This window comes from Ischnura elegans, chromosome 8 (genome assembly GCF_921293095.1).
Source record: "Ischnura elegans chromosome 8, ioIscEleg1.1, whole genome shotgun sequence".
NCBI classification, from domain to species: Eukaryota; Metazoa; Arthropoda; class Insecta; order Odonata; family Coenagrionidae; genus Ischnura; species Ischnura elegans.
The window spans coordinates 112795623-112817157 of NC_060253.1; the positions used below are offsets into that span (position 1 = coordinate 112795623).

At 37.6% G+C, this 21535-nt stretch overlaps 1 protein-coding gene across 8 annotated transcripts in view; it reads left to right on the plus strand.

The window, feature by feature from the left end:
* Positions 1-21535, plus strand: part of LOC124164372 (basement membrane-specific heparan sulfate proteoglycan core protein-like) — a 1400348-nt gene that overhangs the window by 1104047 nt on the left and 274766 nt on the right. For 3 of the 8 annotated variants that reach the window (XM_046541671.1, XM_046541670.1, XM_046541672.1), the window contains 3 exons: positions 11659-11781; positions 19629-19736; positions 21335-21448. The exons of 2 other annotated variants lie outside the window; for them this stretch is intronic. In XM_046541671.1, coding sequence (XP_046397627.1) covers positions 11659-11781; positions 19629-19736; positions 21335-21448 — 345 coding nt within the window. Of the gene's footprint in view, positions 1-6143; positions 6252-11658; positions 11782-19628; positions 19737-21334; positions 21449-21535 lie in introns of all 8 variants that reach the window. 3 more of the 8 variants (XM_046541673.1, XM_046541674.1, XM_046541669.1) reach the window with 2 other exon arrangements.

Below are 21535 nucleotides of genomic sequence, written 5' to 3' on the forward strand. Positions count from 1 at the left end.
CTCTGACAACAATAATATTGAGAATTATGAAGTCACGTTTTGCATACTTTAATAACTTTAAATTACTTATCATTACATGAAGAAAAATTATGATTTTAATTTTATGAGGGCACCCCATTGTGTCAAAATTATCAATGGCTGCAAAAATCATACTGATTGTTGATGCCAAAATAAATATCAAAATCAGAAACTAATGATAAATAGATTCTAACGTAATGAGTGAAATGATGCACTGCCTCCTTTTGAAAGTCTCTATGTAATAGTTTACAGTATAGCTTGCTAAAATTCTCTGGCTTTATCTAGTGGGAAATAAGGTAACATCTAGCTTGGTATGTGTTAAACACTTAGGTACTTATTAGAAAAAGCTTGCCATATCACATTACATTTTTATAACTTTACCTGTTAAAAGGCCTTCAGTTATCCTAAGTAGCTCCTGCGGCCAATTGCACATGAACGTTCATATGCCTTCATGTGCAAAAATCTAAATCAGTGAAATCGTAGATGTAAACTAGTAAATAATTCTCAAGAAATAAAAATCGGCAATAGTCACATGATCTCATGTTGGCTCACTGCGCAGTGACCAAGAAGTGCTCTACCCCATCCTATCTCAATGATAATGCTTCAAACTTTAAGTAAAGGATACTTCACATTGGTTGCTTTGAGAAACATTTCCCCAGAAATGGGAACTGGCTTCTTGGCCTTAGGCTTTCCACTTTGGACCACAATGGCATAGCACCTAGCTCCATGAACTTCTATAAAAATGGAACTTGCATTGCGGATTAATTTGTACCAGGCTGCAATTGCCATTGTTCGTCTGGGCTCAAATTCTTGGTCCATTGGGATTTTTATCATGGAAATCAATGTAAATATCATGGGTGTTGATGTGGCATGTTCGAATTATGCAATAAGGGAAGGGTAAATCCAAGCTATCAGCAAAGAATTGATCAAGGAACTTTTATTGAGGTTCTACTGTCAAAGTGGGAAAGCAAAAATATCTCCCAATTTCGGAATGTGCTCCTTTGTTTGTATGGTTTTTACGCTGTCTCTTTGGAAGAATTACAGCCAGTTTTTCACCCACACCTCGTATTTTATAGGGCATGACTTGATTTTTTTTGTATGTTGATGTGGACATTTTAAAAATGAAGGTTTCCATAAGTATTTAAACTACGTTTGCAGTCAGTGGCGTAAGAGGGGGACGTCCAGAGGATCTGGACCCCCCCTAAATATGAAAACATCATTTCTTTCCTTCATAAAAGAAAACAAAATATTTAAGAATCATGAGTTTACAAAAGATTTCTTTGGCAAATGAAGCTTTTCAGTTATGGAAAGTGTTAACCTTGGTTTAAAACCCTCTACTTGGTACCCTGGTTTTCAATAATTTTCCACCCTGGTCTTGGACCCGCCAAACAAAAATCCTGGCTACCCCGCAGTTTGAGGTGTCATTTCTTCCAAGCTCTTATTTTGATCTTGAAGATGATACTTAGTCAATTTGAGGCGTAGCCTTGGCCAGTGCTGTCTTGGTCACTTATTTTATGATTGTGTGACCATAACTTCCAATCAGGTTTGCCTATCCATTTCTGCTGACGTGTTAATGGGATACTTTTGCATCTTCCTTTGGACTGATTAATGACGAGAGCTCAAGTGACGGGACTGTCTTAAGAGTGCATACAGTGAATGTACTGTCTATAGCATGTAGTGCATACTATTTACCAAGATGCCATTAAAATTCATGGTGCTAGCAACAACTTCAACAGGTATCAAGGGCTAGACCTGAGTGCAAATTGAAATTCAGCAGACTCCCGATTATCCGGGTGTGGCTTATGTGTGTTGCAGATTATCTGTGCATGGTCACACTACTTCAATGTTTTCCTCGATCTTAATTTAAAAAAAAATGAAATCGGAAGCAAAATCTGAAGGATTTTTGCATTTTAATGTATGGCTACACCAGGCTCATTATTTCCACTAGAATTCCTGTATAAAATGGAATTATTTTATTTACTTGCTGACATGGAATGTTTCAAGTTGGACGTCTGATCTAGCATTGCAGATGATGATTAGTGGCAGGAAAAAACTCTTGAGTAATTTTAGAAGATTTTGCAATGCTTAACCAATTGTAAAACAAGAAAAATTTTATCAATGATCTTTAAACGTATATTTCATATTGAGACCACACAATTATTGCCGTGCACCCACATGCGGTTGGATTCGGCCCTAGGGAACAGGAGATTTCATTGCACTCGGGCACGTTTGCGCCATGACTAATCAAGGTCAAACTGGAGAGGGAGCAAATACATAGTGGAAGCAGACGAGTAGAAGAGAAGGCAATGGGGGAGATGGAAATGGAGATGGCACGAGTCATAGTCAGGCACTTGCTTGCACAGCCAGTTTGTCATAAGCACTGGTTTCCCATAACCACTGCTGAGCGATGGGGTGGTCGTGTGCCAGTTGCCATCATGGGAGTTCCATGTTCCTGTTTTCCAAGCACTGCGGTGTGCGCTCAGTGATCATACATCCGCGTCCTGCCGCAGCTGCGTCCTGAGCTACTTGTGCGAGATGCGGCGTCGTGCCTGTGCCTGACAGTGTCGCGGAGTTGTTTCAAAATGGATTCGTGCAAACCACATTTCTGAATCCATTATTCCGCAGTCACAGAGGCGTGGCTTTCGGGAAGCAGGTATTACATGTAGCAGGAGGAATACGAGTACAATCACAAAGGTGATTGAAAACCACGGCGCGACGTCGGAAACTATACTGTCAGGCACCATGCTGCGTAGTGATTATCGTGGTTTATCATTTTCGTAATGTATTAGCATAAGGTTATCACCACGAAAAAGATCGAGAAAGCAATCTAAATTAATAAATAGTGTGTGCAAGTAATAATAGATAGTTTGATTAACGTAAATTATGAAAATTGCAAGACATCAAAGTGAAAGTTTGGGTTGTGCGTGTTTTCTGATTATTCGTGCTGCCTCTCCCCCCATCATCATCATTTTGCCCATTTGGATAGTCGGGAGTTTGCTGTAAATGATGCGAGAAGTCAGTTCCCTCTCCTCCAATGACAACTGGCCTCACCCACCCATGGCACAATGTGAGCCTATCACAACTGGGCCATTGGCATCAATTAGCCCCGTGGGCGATGTGAAAGTAATCTGTTGAAATATAGCCAGAAATGGAGGGCAAGAGAGGCCAAAGCCTGAGAAGTATCTATTGTAGCAGTTTGCCAGGAAAATATTAAATCCATGGTAGCTTTTTTATGAATTGAGCTGATCATTTTTAATTTGTGCATCTGAAATTAGTACAAATAATTAAATTGAGAGTGCTATCAGTGAAGGGCTGTACCTTTCTTCCGTTTGGTGAAATGAAATTAGCCGGCTGCTGATCTTGCCCTCAGTGATACAAGCTTTACTTTGTTTGATGAAGACATCTCACCTTGCGATTGGTCTTTAATAAATGAAGGGAAGCAGTGATAGGTTACCGTGAAGAGCCCATCAGAGTTGGGAGATATTTTTGTGAGGCATGCAGCTCTAGCAGTACACTTGAACTGCATTGAATATCTTAAAATTTATTTGGAAAAAAGTTGTCTTTGCAGGTTTTGAGTGAATAAGAAATTTTTTCCTCAATTTTACTGTTTTTTTTATTGATCTAACCCCTGAATTTATAGTAATAGTGCTATTAAGGTCTGTTCACTTATCGTTTTGCATGCATTTGGAGGGCTTAGGTTAATGCTAATACATATTGTTAAACTCTTTTTGCAAGCTCCATGATGGATTTTCTATTCACTTCTTGGAATTCATTGGAATGCATTTATTGGATAAATCAAGTGCTTAAAATAGTGACGTTACACATGAGCACTTATGATTATATTTGGGCAAAAGTACCATCTTGTGTGTTTGATGTGGGAATATTTACAATGTGCATGTGAGATTAATTGGTTTTCTGGTGTTTTGCACTCATAAATTGCATATTTTTTTATCAATCAAGCATTACAAGAGTACTGGGAACTTGTGAAATTAATTGAAGTACATGCATAAATTATCATGATATGTAATATGAATTTGGTAAACAGTTAATTAGAAGTGAACTGTAGGTATAATTTTTGTTTAACGCAATTTAGAAATCACATTTAGGTAGATGCATGGTTGATTATAGTGTACATATATGACCACATAGCATGTATTAATTTAATTGGTCAATCTCCAGTCAAATTTTTGACTTTGTAGGTATATTTGCATACGAACATTCACATCTACTTGCAGGGGTTAGTGTATTCAGTGGAGTGTTGATTATCATTATCTTTGGACTGAATAGCATTTCATTTGATTAGAGGTGTATGTATTATTTCCTTTGCCGGTCCATCTCCCTTTCATCCTTCTTTAATCTCCCTGTCGTCTTACCCTCCCACCCCGACTGTATAAATTATGTATGTATGAAGTATGTCAATGTTATTAGCATAAAAGATGCAAAGTTAGCATGGAAATTGCTGAAGCCCAATTCAAAAAGAGCTAGTGAAGTGATCTTGGCCACATCATTCTTTGATTTCGAATTTTGGCTTCCCCCTCCATTACTGCAGAAGTCTTACTTATGGCTTCTGAGGTGTACCAGCCAAAACACCCAAATTACAATCGCTATCTGTTTCAAATTACTCAACTATTTTTGTCTGTGTCCTCATTGGGATTCTTTGAATATTTTCTTTTATAAAGTCATCTAGGCTGCTGACATTTGGTTAATACTACGAGTTTCTCTGCATTAATTATCATTGTTATCAAACAATCACTGCTGATGGGTCATGAAGTGTTTGTTACCATTTTATCCAAGACATATATTTGCATGTCCTTCAAAAAAACGTGTTGATTGGAATGTTTGTTATTTTCCATTTGCTGTTTTTTCCCTAGGTTACAATAATGCATTGATATTTGAAATGAAAGAGAAGTGGCCCGTAAAATAAGACGTGTAACAAGGTATAGAAGTTTAAGTATTAAACACTGCTGTAAGTATATCATTTGAGCTGCATTTTATGGGCCTTCACTGAGTCTGTCTAAATAAAAGTGAGTGAAGTTGAGTTCTGGCCTGTACATCTTGGAGACTATACTACAGATAATTGACTCTCTGCTGTATCAAATTTACTTGAACATTTATGATTGAGTTTACTTGAAGTAAATGAAGTTACTATACATATTAGGGTTAGCTCATTTAAGAGCAGTAAGGAATAACCAGCATTCATGTCTCATTTGTGTAATTCAAAGTTTTAATTGTGAAGGGAAAATTTTAGGATTGTATTGTCCATTATTCAATTTCTTGTTTATGTACAGTATAAGTGGAATGGCATACCGTGAGACCAGTTTTTAGTTGCTGTTTAGTGTTGAGGTCTATATTACTTGAGCATAGGTCCTTGTCAGTATTCTGTTTGACTGTTGAATTTTTTTTCTTTTCTAATAATTTGCTTTCTTTCAGTGATGTTGTCTTAAGTGTATCTTCGTTTTTGTTGCTCATAGATTTACTCCTTTGATACCTTGGTACTTACATTGTCTCGATATTACCTGAGTAGCTGTAAATAACATCATTGTGAAACTTAAAACATTCAAATTCCAAAAAGTCGATCCTTTTAATGCTGGTGATTAAATTTTGAGTAGTTTTTTTGACAAATGTGTGTAGTTAAGTAAATGTAAAGGAACTGTAATCACCTAAAAAATATGAGACAAACTTTTTCAAGCATGCCTTTGTTTGTAAATATGGTATGCATAAGTAAAAGCCAATCATTTGTCTGCATGAAGCATGTCACTTGGAGGTACAGCAAATTATTTTTTGTTGTTGCATCCAGTGATGCCTGTTTATAGCATAATAATTCTTAATAGTAACAGTACACTTAGCAGAACATAATTAGGACTGTAAATATGTAAATATTATTGGATAACAACTCTGGCAGCTGGAAGGATGTGTAATCACCAGCACTCAGGTCTGTAACAAGCATCCAAAATGCATTACGGTGATTGATTTAATACTTAGCATGTTTCAGGAGCCTGTGTCCCTGTCATTTTTTGCAATAACTCTTCATACTTCTTTTTTGGCATGCAATTCTAATGCACATTTTCTAATGATATGTTTATTTCACTGCATTAATTGACCTGTTTATTTCTGTTGATCCATAGTCTTCTGCTTTGGTGGTGTGTTGTTTTGTAACTGTGGGTTCTGTGTACCTCCATGGCACCTTTGTTGTTGCCCACCAGCATCATTCACCAGCAGTGGACAAAGATGTGGTACAGTTTCTTGCATGTCAAGCATTGTTGTAGCTACATATGGGTTTTCAAGGAACAATAATAGAATCCGGTTAAGTATTTATTTCATGGAGTATGAGTGAGGGTAGTTGCTTTGTCTATGATAAAGTGGCATTGGTCCATCATGAATGAGAGACACTGTCATAGAATTAACTTTGAAAACTTTATTTCATGATGTTTTTCTATGCCAATGCTTGGATGAAGTAATGGTTCAAGTCAGTCATTTCATTGATTTTTTTCACCATTCATTTGAGTGACTCAATGGCAAAGGATTGATCATTGATAATCTCCTTTGTCAACCATATTTGCTGTATTCATTCTAAATAGAACTCCATCATTTGTCCCTAAATCCTGTAAATAGAAAACCATGACTGTCAGAGGTGTTGCATTTGATAGATAATTTCATTTACGAGCAACAATTTTTGATTTCAAATGACTGGAAACCTTGTTGTGATCACTGGTGACCGGCACTGACTTCAATCGTGAATGACCAACCACAGCATCTTCGATTGTGACAGACTGATCACGGACTTGGATCACAAGTGACTTTATGTACTTGTAAATGACAGAAAAGCAACATCAATCACAAAAGACAACCAACACCAGTCAAAACTGATTGACAAATGACTTCAGTTGCAAAAAGCTGTAAAGACTGTATGGTAAGTCGGAGTGATTTAATCGGTTGGTCGCTCAAAAGATCTCTATCGGGCACGTTGGTTGCTCTTGACCAACCCATCACTGCATGAGGATGGCACATTGGCATCCAAATGCACCGTGAAATCAAGTTCTTTAATTTTTTTATCTTTTACATTTTTTGCCATTCATGAAGTTTGAGTGAGGGTGTGTTATTGGCCTAACTGGTATATTAATATCAAAGTTACTACTAATAAGGGATTAGATACCAACTGGAGCTATGCTACCTTCCTGATCCCCTCTGGAATTGGATTATTTTTTCAAGTATGTACTTGTTGACTTTTTATCAGTGGGGGTTAATAAGTGATGTTCAGAAGCTGCTAATGAACTAAATTACCTATTTTTTCAATATTTCTCTACCTGTGTGCGCTAGTAACAGAGTTTTATTCTAATTTTGTAATTTTAAACTGACTGTTAACAGATGTTTCGGGATTTTTCAATAAAGGTGTTATTAGCTAGCTATTGTTTAAAACAGCTTTCAGAGAAAAGGTCTTATTTGTTAATCGAGTATTCCTTGAATAACCCTTTGTGGGTACAGCTCTGTAATTCAAATTTACTTTATAAAGTTCATGCTTAAAGAAATGCAGTGGGTACCCATTACTACACAATGTGCTGCAAATGCAAAACTACTGCAAATCAGGGCACCATCATGCCAGCTCAAATCCTACAGATGTTAATTTTTTGTTTGAATTTCTTCCTTGTGAGAGTAGAAAATAGACATTCTACGTATGCATTTCCAAACTGCAATTAAAATGCATGAACATGAAATGGCTACATAAAATTTGTTATTTTTTGTGAAGTATCATATTGAAACTGCACCTTCCAGTTTGTTCTATTAATTTTTGACTCAATAGGTCTCTGGACAAAATTTTAATATCCCTTCAAATACTAACTAAAAATCGTAAAATATAGTATAATTGTCATAAAGGCCACTTTAACGCACTCATTTCACATATTTTCTTAAGAATTTAGAAAAGAAATGACCGAAACAGTTCCAAAAACACACCCACTTCAAAACGTAATTCCATTGGCCAGCCGGAAAGTGACGTCAGCTCATGCAATCGTGTGGGAAATCCAGTGGCGTTGCGCATTGTCATTGCGCAGTTCTCGGTTTATTTAACGACTTTAACGTGAGGTTTTATTTCTTATATATCTTTTGGAGGTTTTATCGTAAAAAAACAAACGCCTCGGAACCCGGTTTCACCAAGGCTGACACCGGAAACTAGCCGAAAATTACAACGGCAGCAATGTTTACTTACATAAGCAACAGAAATTGCTACATGCATGCTGAAAGCTGGGGAGTGAATATGCGTAGCTATGGAAATATAATATCACCGGCTCTTGTAAAATACATATTAAATGTGTTTATGAAATTTAACAATGAAATTCCATTTAGGTCGGACGAGAAGATTACGCTGACGACGCCATTCGCACAATCTAAACATATGTTCAGATTGCCATTGGTTGCGTGCAAATTATGCACAATGAAAACGAATGTATCGTTCGAGCTCATGTGTGCCCCGAGCACAACCTATTATGTGGAGGCACGAGTTTTTGAGGACGGTGAGGTGGATGTTAACAGCCTTTCTTGCAATGATTACATAGCTAGTTCTGAGAGCAGTTCAAGTATTGTGTAAGTAGGGCTGGGCAAAATTGAAATGCACAATACTTGGGAGTTTGAAATCTAAAACAGTATTTGAAATACCTACTTTTTGAAATAAAAAAAACATTTGTAAGCCGGCCGGTCGACGGCCGACAGAGGTCTTCGTTAATATTTTTACAACACCTTCCCTAGGTATTTCGCTGGAATCATCATTCCACGGACAGGTGAAACTTATTTCAGTTCCAAAAAATGTCCTCCAAAAGCAAACCACGGCATCACCTTATTCATTAATCTCCAGAATTTTCCCTACATAGTGAGCAACTGACTTTTTGCTGCTGAATCTAACCAGAATCCAATCTCCACTTTGAATGTTACGGAGTCGCGGTGGATAAGTATTACAAAGTCGTTGGCTCTGGTTTCATAACAATGCGTGGAATATGTTGCACGACCGCCACCTGCTTCGAGAACGGAAATACGATTTTCCTGGAGGGGAGTCGCACTTACCCCACCTCACCTTATGGAAACTAAGAGATCTTAAAAAATATTTAACCTGTTTTTGCTCATAAGGATAGTTACAAATAGTACACGAGAAAGGTATGTTTTAAAAATATATATTTTATTTTTTAAAGTAAAACTTCTCAAATGTTGCTCTATATGGTTGCATTAGTCTCCTTGAGGAATACAATTTTTTCAAAAAGTGTCGGACAGAGATCCCCTTGAAGTGGATAAAGCCAGCTAGTGAAAAAACTTTCCACTGGTGAAGATGAGTAGGCATAGGATTGTGTCAAATCTGATAAACAATGCGCTAATATTAGAATTAATTTTTTTCATTCATTCACATTCGTCGGCACTTTCTCATCCGAACCAATCATCGTTCTACGTCTTGGGTGACCGTATGAAAATATTTATTTAAATACGGCGTAATAACCACAATATCTCCGCTGTAAACTTCAATAATGTGCACGGTCAAGGTGGTTAAGAACAACACTATTGCATGAGCTGACGTCATTCAAGATGGCGGCGGTGCGAATTACGTTTTTCCTTGATGGCTTGTAACACGTATTTTAAATGCTCATAATAAAAAAATAGATGACTTTACAGCCATATTGTCATAACTTTTAGCTTAATAATTACACCTACTTTTCAGAAACGTCTTTACCTAAATAGGTGTTCAGAGACCTATTGCACACTTATCAACAATGCAAAAAGAAAGGAGAGGCGTAGCCATCCCCTCAAGTAGAGAGCCTGTGCTAGGAGTCGGAACTCCCATATTGTGTCACAAGGGAGTGGCAAGGAGGCTAGGAAGTTAGTGAACCCAGCGCCACTTAGGCGATGAGTAAGTGAACTACTGTCCCAGCAGTTACTTGCCATGTGGCGCCATTTGTCAGATTCATCATTTGTTGAAGTTGGACACTTGTGGGTGAGCTTATATGTGCTAACGGTCTAAATCCTCTAGCACTTGGCTTTTCAGCTGAAGTGCATATTCACCATGACTGCTGTAACCAGATGCATCATGGCACTCGTTTTCAGGCCCCAAGTTAAGACTCCACGTAGGGGTGACCCACCCTTGAAAATACTTCAGATAGCCTAAGGAAGGTGGCTGCATCATTGACTCAATTTATTGTCTCGCGTTAGAACAGAAGGACTGAACCGTAATAACCATTTGACCCCTGAAGCATAATTATGAATAAGGGTAATGGTAACCTACATGCCTAATTCAAATCTACAGTTTAATTTCAAAAAATTCCTCACTTATGATATTTGGAGCCATTTCATTGTTCGTTATGGTCAAAGCAGTGTTGGAAGCTTTGAGAAGACAACTTCTGTATTTCAGTGAATATTTTAATGCCTCTTTGTAAGTGCAAGCACAGTCTTACCACATGAATCAAGGTACGCCATTAAGTTTTCAGCAATGGGTTCTCACTGTGCATTGATAGTTTATATTTATCAGACATTAAGGTCAATATCTCTAATAGAAAAATATGGCCCTAAGTTTGTCTTTTTTATCATGATAAAATAAGTTTTAATGAGAGTAATTCCCTGTATATTCCATCTGATACATTAATACCACTTTGAGCATGAAAGTTTTTCAGTATATCATGATAAAATGTGCGATTGAGCCTAAGAAAATATCACAATGGAACTATCCTATGTTCATCGTAGGTATTTAACTGCCAAATTGGCTTGATGTGGCCTCATACAATTAGTTACTTGTCATTATGCATCATATTTTTGGCATTACTGTATTGCGATAGAATAACTGTTTAATCATTTTTAATCTGCTGTGGCTAACCCTAAGAGAGAAAATTTGAAATGATGGATTTATTTAAAAAAAAGCAGTGAAATATTACATATCAGATGCACTCATCAACTAGATTTTTTGAAGCAGCATTATTTTAACTCAACAACAATGTTGCATTGCTCTTTCTAACTCTGTCTCTCACACTCTATGTAAAATGTATGTGTATATATTTCCATTTTGTCTCAAATTTTTAATAATGACTAATTTTCTACCAGAATAGTAAACAATGAAGCATGTCACTTAAGAATGGCATATTGCATGAAATTATCAACTTCTTACTTTGTAACTTTTTGCATGTAAAATATTAACAACTGATTTGTATTAGCTCATTGATGCTTTTTATATTGTTGAGTGTTCTTGGACAAGAATTAATTTTTAAGGAAGTTTTGGTCAGCATACATGCAATTCATTTCAGCGACTTTTAAATTCTGTCCTAGTAATTAGTCAGGAAATTAAACAATTGTGCATCACTTGCCACCTTGATCGAGTAAAGTGAAGGAAAATCTTGATTACTCAAGAATCAAAAGTTACAGAAACAGTTGCCTAATCTGAGGGAAGCATGTGATTTTCCGCTAGTGTTGTATGGTATTGGGTGGTATGATGATGGGCTAACTTGTCATCCAATTGCGTGAATGCTGACTTTCTCCCCATCCCCACCACGTGGTCCTTTGTGCTTACGGTTTTGTGAGGACCTCTTCTGGATTTTTGATTGACTCTGCATGCTTGCATGGTTTCCCGGGGGCCTCGGTGCCGCCGTGTTCCATTGCCAACCCACGACACGGCCACATCAGCAACGACTGTGTGTGGGCAAGGGCAGTTCCGCTGTAGGAATGGATCATGCATCCGGGGCGAACTGCGCTGCGATCAGAAATACGACTGCGTCGATGGCTCGGATGAGCATAGTTGCTCTATTCGTAAGTGGAGTTGTTGGCTTGATACATACACTTCCTCTCTCCTGGCAGCGTGCTCTCATGGGATACCTCGTGGATAGTGTAGAATCTGTTAATAGGGCTGAGCCTTTTTTGTATGGAATCATTTCACATAATTTGTTATGCATACAAAATGTGACCTCAAATCTGGAATCTATGAAACTCAAAATCAAGGAGGTAAGATTTCTTGCTTTCCATTGCAGTGATGGACTCCTCTCGACCTCCACACTCCCATGTGTGTGACTTTAATGTTGCATCAATTGGTGTACAGCCTGAGAAACATAAAAATTGACATAAACATGGCAAGCCTCAATTTTAAAGACATGATTTGCTTGGTTCATATTGGCTCTGGCACTTGCTGGAGTCACTTTGTTGTTTCTTCTTTGAAAACTGTAATGAGACTTGTGAAGTAAATATTCGTGATTGATTGTCATATATGTATTCAGTTTCATGGAGAAAATAGAAACACTCTGCATATGTCACAAAATTTGTTTACCAAACAACTATTTAATTTCTGTTAATCACAACACCTTCCTTACATGGAGTTTCTATTGGTCATCTTAAAATAAGGGTTGTCTTAATTTTTGTTAATTTATCCTCTTGAGGTTACAAAATTTGGAGATGTACCAAATTCAGTTTTCATTGGGTGACAAGGTATCCAGAATTGAGGTCCTATACCAAATATTTTTAAGGCCCTTCCAAAATTAGGCACGAGAGGCTACAAAAATTGACTCGGCGCTTAGGATGCTGCATTTTTTGTTTGGTGCAGAAGACAAATCAGCATATGGATGGTCATAGCCCTCCCACCAATGCCTGATGATCAGCCAAAGTGGTTAGTGTCCTGCTCATTGTTAATGATTCATGATTGTAAATTCTTTATTGCTTAAAAAAAAGGAGTTCGCCCAAATAACTAGTAAAGAACCACTTCCCTTTGCCTTCTACACCAAACAAAATGTACGATGTTCAAATCATTGAGTTAACTTTCATGGCTTGTAAGTGGTATTCTGAGGGCTCGGCTAGGTTCATTTGGTCAAGAATGTGACCCATTAGTTATCTAATTACCTTTAATTGCCCTAGTGGGTGAATGTCGTCTCCAATGTGCCTGATGTATGGTCAATAGGCCGGCCCTTATTTTTCAGAATTGGGAAAAGTTATGTTTTCCTCGTCTCAAAATGATTCAAATTAGGTTTAAATTCACGTGTTAAAATTTGGTTACTTTAAAGTAATGGCAATCCGTGCCCCAAGGGCCCTAAGTACTGAGGACCCTCAATTCAGTTTTTTGGGGCCGAAAAAGTACTATTCTTATGTAAAACGTAAAAGTAAAGTCCTTTAGGGGCGATTTTCTAGAGACTTCCCCTCCACCCCCTCCCCTCGGCGAAGTCTATGCTCCCACTTGCAAGATCTAGCCTCTGAAGAAATGTGCTTACGTTAGAAAGAATTTAATTGCCATGATAATATTTCTAATCCAAGTGATCAATATATTTTCCCTCTGTCCATGAATTTCTGTACATATCAACCAAAACAAAATAAATTTTTAGTGTATTTCAAATATTTCACTTACATATTTGGCAATTAAAGTGTCTTTGCGCACGTTAGGGGTTGTGCTACCATGGAAATCACACTTAGTAATTCATTTTGAAAGCTCTCTTTCTTCTACGTGACTGATTTAAAATCTTGAATTAGTTACGCCCTCTGCACAATAATTTACCACTAGAGGACCACGAATAATTTGTAAATCGTTCTGGGATGTTCATCCCATTCTCGCATGGGCACATCAAAGAATGCAGTGCATATTTACATTGAATTAAATAGTTTTCTCGAGTTAGTAGTGACAAAATTTGATACAGATATCTTAGTCATGTCTTTATGTTTACAGAATGTCTTCTTCGGTGGATCATATTTTCCCTCATACGGCGTATCACGTTTTCCTTTTCACACCTAGAAAAGAATCTGTCAAAGAATGACAGGCCTACCAACTCCTCACTCAGGTACCACAAGTGGTCTGAAAACCTCTTTTGTACTGCCTTCGCTATGTCCAGGTTAACACTTTTGTAATTAACAAGTCTTTTTAGGAACTGCGGGTCACTGTTGGGAGCAGATGCATCACAAGGAGAACCACATCTTTTTCTTTCTTCTTGAATACATATATTAAAATCTGTTGCACCAATAACTGCATTTCGTGCTCCTCTTTGATTGCGTAAGAATTTTACTTCTTCATCCAAGCACCTTTATCCGTAAGATTAACTTTCCTCCTCGCGCGTCAAAAATTCAATGGTACCTATCCTTGCAATGTCAAACAAATCATCAAGTTTTGTTACGAAATATTCTCTTCTCTTCGTCTCCACGGTAGTTCCCGCTCTCTCTTTATGTCATCGCTCGTTCATCCATTCTTTGCGTAATTTTTCTAATTTTTCAATCGCCTTATTTTCCGTAAAATCAGGAATTCTCGCTTTGTACCATGGATGAAACGCGTTTCTTACGGTTTTTCTCGCCCTAAGTCTCATACATTTCAAACCCATTAGGTGATAGAAAAAAAAACACACAGTACTACTCTCACTGTAGGTAACTTTGAACCAAGTATTTCTTCACTTCCTTTTCCAACCAGTTCAATGCCTCGATTTAGCCTTGATTTCATGCCTTTCCTTGTTGGCCAATTCTTAACATGTTGCGGACCGCTCACGGAGATCTCCGTGTTTTGCGTGCCGAACGCTGAGGACCGGCCACGGAGATTTCCGTGTTTTCGCTTGTGATAATAAAACTTACTCTGCTTCTTTTAATATTTGTTACTTATGTTCGCATTTGCTTCTGGTGTATTTCAGAATGTGCTTTCATTGATTAAGATTAGTTTTTACCATTCAAATTATAAATTTATTAATATTTTTTCGATGAACGTAATCCACTTTTAGAGTTAACTAATGCATGGGATCAGAATGTCACTAAGCCGTAACGTGTGAATAAAACTCAATCAAACATTCAATTTTCTATAACAGCAACTCTTTAAATTCTACAATGTTCTGAAATTACGAATTATTATATTTTAGATGATAAGGAATAATTTTGGTTGGATTTCTTCGGTCCATTTCTTTTGGCTCCAACAAAATCTATTGTCGGTAATTTTCTCATCGCCTACTTTGTGCCATACATTATAATGAATGGTGCAAAGTGAATAATGTATATTTCACCTCTGGGTGCATTCGGCTGTCTTTCACACGCGCCATGCTCTGGATTCTCACAAGACATCCTATCTCCAGCGCTCAACGTAAACACATCAACGAGTCTTGAGGGCCAAGGACTATGAGGGTCATTCCAGCGGGACCCTATCTTTCGGTCCTTGATAGAAAAGGACCAGATGGCCGCAACGCTTATCTTTGTTAGTCTCTAATGTTTCCCTTTGCTAAGAATGCATATTAGTCTTCTTTTGGACGTTCTTGTGTTCTTTACTCTCTTCGTTAGAGATCTGAAGTCACGTAGTTCAGTGAGGAATCATTTCCTTGGATGAAAGTTGGTGTACGTTTACCCTATGAAAGTGCACGTATACGTAGCCTTCGTAAATTTCATTAATTTCCAGCAATAATTCCTGCGTATCTTGTCAACCGAAAAATTTCTCCAAAAACAATACGAACTTATTCATAGTAATGGCGTCAACTAGTGGTGGTGCTTGCGGAATGACGGAGAAGGATATATATGAAGAACTTTGTGTGGATGCATTATCAGACGTGCCAGATGATTGTGTAGACGAGTGTGAGAGCTCAGATAGTGAAATTGGTTTTGATATTGGTGGAAGACAACATAAAAGAAAAGCTGCACAGTTAGTTTACACTGATGATAGTGACTCGGATGCAAGTGATGGCGATGGTAGCTTAGTGAAAGACACCTCGGTGACATGGAGTAAAATTGACCTTCCAAGAAGTTTGGAAGATTTTCAGGGAGTGGCAGGAATCATCAATGCTCCTGATAATTGTGAATGTGTTTTAGAAGTGGCAAAAATGTTTTTTGGGGATGATCTTCTCGAAATGATGTGTAATGAGACCAATTTGTATCGAATGCAGAACGAAGGCAGATACAAGTCCTCGCAGAAAACTGGGAAGTGGAAAAATGTAACGGTGGGAGAGATGAAAGTTTTTTTAGCTATTATAATTTTGATGGGAAAAGTCAGGAAAGATTCAATCAAGGAATATTGGAGCACTGATGAATTTATCAATACACCGATTTTTAGTAATTTGCTCAGCAGGAACAGATTTGAACAAATTTGGAATTCTTGGCATTTCAGTGATAATCAATCAAATTCTGAGTCTTCCGATAGGCTACATAAAATTAGACCAATACTATCATATTTCTTAGAAAAATTTAAAACTGTGTATATGCCTAAACGTGATCTCTCTCTAGACGAAGGAGTAATACCTTGGAGGGGAAGATTGAGATTTAGAACATACAATCCAGGGAAATTGGTGAAGTACGGATTATTGGTGCGAATGGTGTGTGAGAGTGAAAGTGGTTATATTTGCAACATAGAAATATACACAGCTGAAGGAAAAAAATTAGAGGAAACGATTTCGACCCTTTTAGATCCGTATTTACACCGTTGGCATCATGTGTTCCAAGATAATTATTACAATAGCGTACAAATAGCTGAAAATCTTCTAGCGAAAAAAACTCGAGTTTGTGGAACCATTCGTGCCAACAGGGGGCTTCCCACTGAATTTAGGCATGAAATAAAAAGTATGAAGAAAGGTGACTACACATTCTGTAGACGGGGGGAAGTTCTGCTGCTTGCGTGGAAGGACAAGAGGGAGGTGAGGATGATTTCCACAATCCACAACTCGAGTATGGGCGAAGGAAAGCGAAACAGATGGACGGGACAGATACAGAAAAAACCAATTTGTATTTTGGAGTACAATAAGTACATGGGAGGTGTCGATAAAGCTGATATGTACTTGGCTTACTTTTCAGTACTTAGAAAAACTATGAAGTGGACAAAAAAAGTGGTGTTGTGGTTGATCAACTGTGCCCTATTTAATTCTTTTGTGGTATACAAAACATTGAACACATCTACCCGTTTGACCTTCAAAAAATTTGTTTTGGAAGTAGCCAAGGGCTGGGCTAAATGTGAGGAGGGAAGAAGTGCGTCTTCCAGCGATGATGACACAGAGGGCGATATAGGAAGGCCGACTCAGCAAGCGCCTACGCAGGATAACCCAGCAAGGCTAGCAGGGGGAATGATGAAACACACTCTAGAGAAGATAGTGGGGCATGGGAAGAAGAAATATCCATCGCAGATGTGTCGAGTTTGTTCCGCTAATAAACTTAGGAAGGAAACTCGGTATATCTGTGGATTCTGCAAGGTTCCCCTGCACAAAGGAGCGTGTTTCACCAAATACCATACAAAAACTAAGTACTAACACCTCTGGTAAGTAAAACGCTTCAAATTTTATTAAAATACGTTAAAAAGTAACGATTTTATGAGTGTTTTCGTGAATCAGTGTCATTTAGGTTAAAGTTCCTTTAAATGCCCGGTCCTACCCGATGAGATTGGAATTAAATACCCGGTCCGCAACGTGTTAAAATGAACGTCACGTGTATTCATGATAAACTAGTTATTTCACCACTTTTCTCCTTCAATCTTAAAAAAACTCGACACCTCCTATCCTTTGTACACTAACCACACTAATTAACTATTTCTCCACATTGATCTACATCCGTGAACTGACTGCATCATATCTTCTTTCTTAAATATTTCTATCTACTGCTATTGGAGCCCTGGAAGCTCTGCTCATTCCCTTCATTCCTTGATAATTCACAGACACAATTGTGTCACATTCTTATAATATTTTGTACATAAAGAGCACTTTGGAACAAAGCATGCTGGAATGGTTCGCGGCCGCATGGTGGCAACAAATTAAGGTTTAAGGGCTTGGTACCTAGTACCCAGTACATAAGATGGCATTGAAGGGTTAAAATTGACATTGTAGGCTTTAACAACAATAATCATGACAGAAGAAGAACAACCTGTTCAATTCTGTACCACTAGCACGTAAATCTTGTCATCAGGAGCAAAGTCTTTGGCAAGGGAGGGAAGGGGGTGGAGGGGAAGTCTCTAGTAAGTGGTGCGGGCCGTACCTCAGCGGTGCCGCGGTGCGAGGTGGCGCCCTGGGGGATGGATTGCATTACGACAGACGATATCTCGTAAACGCTTATAGATAGGTCAAAACAAACAGATAATCGGCCCTAAAGGGCTTTACTTTTATGTTTTACATTAGAATAGTACTTTTTCGGCCCCAAAAAACTCAATTGAGGGTCCTCAGTACTTAGGGCCCTTGGGGCACGGGTTGCCGTTATTTTAAAGTGACCAAATTTTAACATGTGAATATTAACCTAATTTGAATCATTTTGAGACTAGGAAAACATAACTTTTCTCTATTCTGAAAAATAAGGGCCGGCCTAATGGTCAATCAACGTCATCAGTGGTGAATGCATATTTGTGATAGTCTGTACCTTTGAAACGTCATTGCTCTGAAGCAGAATCATCTGTCTCAAAAATCAAAGACTCACTATCAATATTATTTGAGAAATCCTGTTAATTTTTAGTATTTACAAAGATAATGTTTTTATTGATTAATGATTATTAATCATTATTGATTAATAATGATTGTATTTCTAAAATTCATAGGAGGAATAAAATAGGCGATGACTTGGCAGCTCACTCTCCTGTAATTTTTTTTTTGTTTTTAAAGCATATTATTATTATTATTGCATTCAGAGATCTGTTCGCTATATATTTTGAATTCAAAAGTCATGCTTTCACTCCAAAATTTTCTTTTTCAAGGAAAAAAAAATATGCGATGATGTAAAAAACGATCAATGATATTTTTTTCCAAAATATACTTTGAATACAAAAGCCAATTTCCCATTCAGGCTTGATGTAAATTACTCCTCCTTCTAACATAATGCATAGAATATCAGATTATTGAGCAATTGTTAATAAGCTTGATTCAAGCTTCTAGGGTCTCTCATAAAATCAAATATGCACCTGAGAGATGCCTCAGAGATAACTCACAAGACATTATAGTCTCATAAGCATGCAGACATGTTAGAGACGTATCTAAGTTGTCTCATATGTGCCGGGAAAAATATTCTTCATTTGCCTCAATTGGCCTACTATTCTCTTCATGTTTCCAGGCACATTTGTTACCACTCAGACATGCCTCGTAGATGTATACAATTAAGATGGCAATATCTCGTGAGATGTCTCCAAGGTATTTGATGATTTGTTGGATTGGGTTTAGTTTTTTTTTATATTTTGGTCGAGGGTTTATTTGGAGCCATGTCATTTTTGCTTTGTAGTTTGACACCTGCCAGAGTTAAGCACACATTTTTCTCTGTAGTAGTCTTTCGTTCAAATGCACTTTGCGTCAATTGTATCATTCATTCAGGGTGGATCACATTGTCTCTGTTTGGATTGAACTCACCAGCACAAATCTGCTGTATGTATATTGGACAAATGGGAATTTTGGGTTTTGTAGCACTGCATGATTCGCCAAAACTCATGTTTCACTATCATTTTGTAAATATTTTCATCATGTTTGAATTAGAATATCATTTCTTTGCCTGCTTTTTCTGGACCCAAATGAGCCGTAATTTCATTTATAATAAATGAGGCCTTTGGATTTTTAATGCTTTAACCAAACGAAAAGATTCCTTTGAGTCATTTGATTGGCCATGCTGGACCTCGCCTCCAAAACCCGGCTGGAGGATTACTCACGCGGGGGTATGTTTTTGTGGTGGGGAGTTTGTTTGCATGTTCAAGACTCATTTGTTTGTTTTCATTTTTGCAGCATGTCCCTCGGGTGATTTTCGATGTGACAATGGAGTCTGTATTGAACGTGACCGTCAGTGCAACAAGGTCTATGATTGCAACGATCGCAGTGATGAAAGGAATTGCTGTATGCACTCAGTCTTACTGATTTAATCTTAAAGTTTCCTAAAAATTATGTACATATTATACATATCATCTAATATTTTGGTGAAAAACTCTATATTTCTGTTTTTCAATCATGCAGAATCCTCAGCATATGCAAAAAAATCCAGGAATGACAGTGATATCTTTATAATGGTTAGAAACACAAATTATGATTGGTATGGAGAATTATTCACCACAGCACCGTAGTCCTCGTCCTTTGTCTATTATATATTCTATCCCTTCCTATGCTTACCTCTGAATTTGTTTGAATGTTTGCGCTTAAGGCTCCAGGTGAGGGAAGAAAGGGATAGGCGCGTATAAAATGGAAAAAGGATGAGGACAGTGGTGCTGTATTGGGTGGGCAAAGCCAAAAATCAGAGGGTAAAAATGCAGCCTGACTGGGACTCGAACTCAGAACCTCACGGTTGTATGCTGGGTGCTCTACCAGTTGCACTACCAGGAAGCTTAGTTTTATCACGACTTTGGCGGGGGTTTATACACAGAACACTCCCTTTGCTTTGGCCCACAAGCATAACCAGTAGATGGCACTGGGGCAGCTCACCACTCACCAACAGAAGAAATGGACGTATGGATGAGTTTCTACTGCTGAAGCTGACACTTAGAATGAGTTGCTACCACTGATGTAGCGATGGTTAAAGAAAAAATAAGCTTGAAAATTATCATGAAGGCGTTTGGTCAATTTTGAATCAACGGAAAAATTAGCATGTATTTATTAATTTCTTTTGTGCACTTTACTACTACATATGTTTTGTTAGTTCTAACTGTGAATCTTGGAAGAAAAATGACAAATAAAAACAACAAAAAAAGTAACATGGATGAAATATGGAATTGAGTATGTAGTTGACTCCAGAAAAGACATTGAGGTGGCTAAGTAACAGCTCAACTCAATTTCACTACTTTTGTGTGGCTGTTTCCTGTTATAATTATTCAGAATATTGATAGATGGTGTCTAGTTCACAATAATTTGTTCGGTGGAAGTCCTGAGGCTGTGAAGCTACCTAATTTTTTTTTGCTTGTCCTAGCGCGTAATTATGACTATTTTTTCCTATCTAGTGGTAATCACTGTCCTTCTTGGATTTTTTGCATATGAAGTCACTCAAAACTTTACTGCAATAACTATGGAAAATTTTGTATGGCTTCATTTCAATGTAAATACATGCAGGTAATATGTGGAGGACCATTATAGGAGCTATGTAAATATCCATCTTCTGCTCTGCAGCATGCTTCAATATTCATTTTGCTTGCCTGGACGTATTGAATAATGATCATATTCATGTGGGATCAGCACATTTGTTTTCAGCAGTGGCATGCTCTTAATTCCCATTCACTAATATTAGCACATAAGATGGTTATCTGCACTGCATATTGAGCAACAGAAACAACTCGAAAACTTATAGGTACATGTTAGAAATAAGCTGATCACCAATTTAAATTAGGTTTTTCGTGCACCTTCTCTTGAACCTCAAAAGAAAATATGTGTCATCTTTACTTTGCAGAAATATTTCTTTTTGCTTTGGTAATGTTTAATATGAGTTTCATCTGTAATGCACTAAATTTCAGTGAGCATCTGTACCCCGTTTGAGTTCAAATGTCGAAATGGAGAGTGTATAAGTGAGGAACTTCGCTGCAATTCGCAATATGATTGCTCTGACCGATCAGATGAGGAAAACTGCGGTAAGGAAAAAACATTTTAAAAACTTACCTTTTTTAACAGTCTCCTATCTGTATCCATTTCAATTTATCTCTGCGACTGAGAGAGTG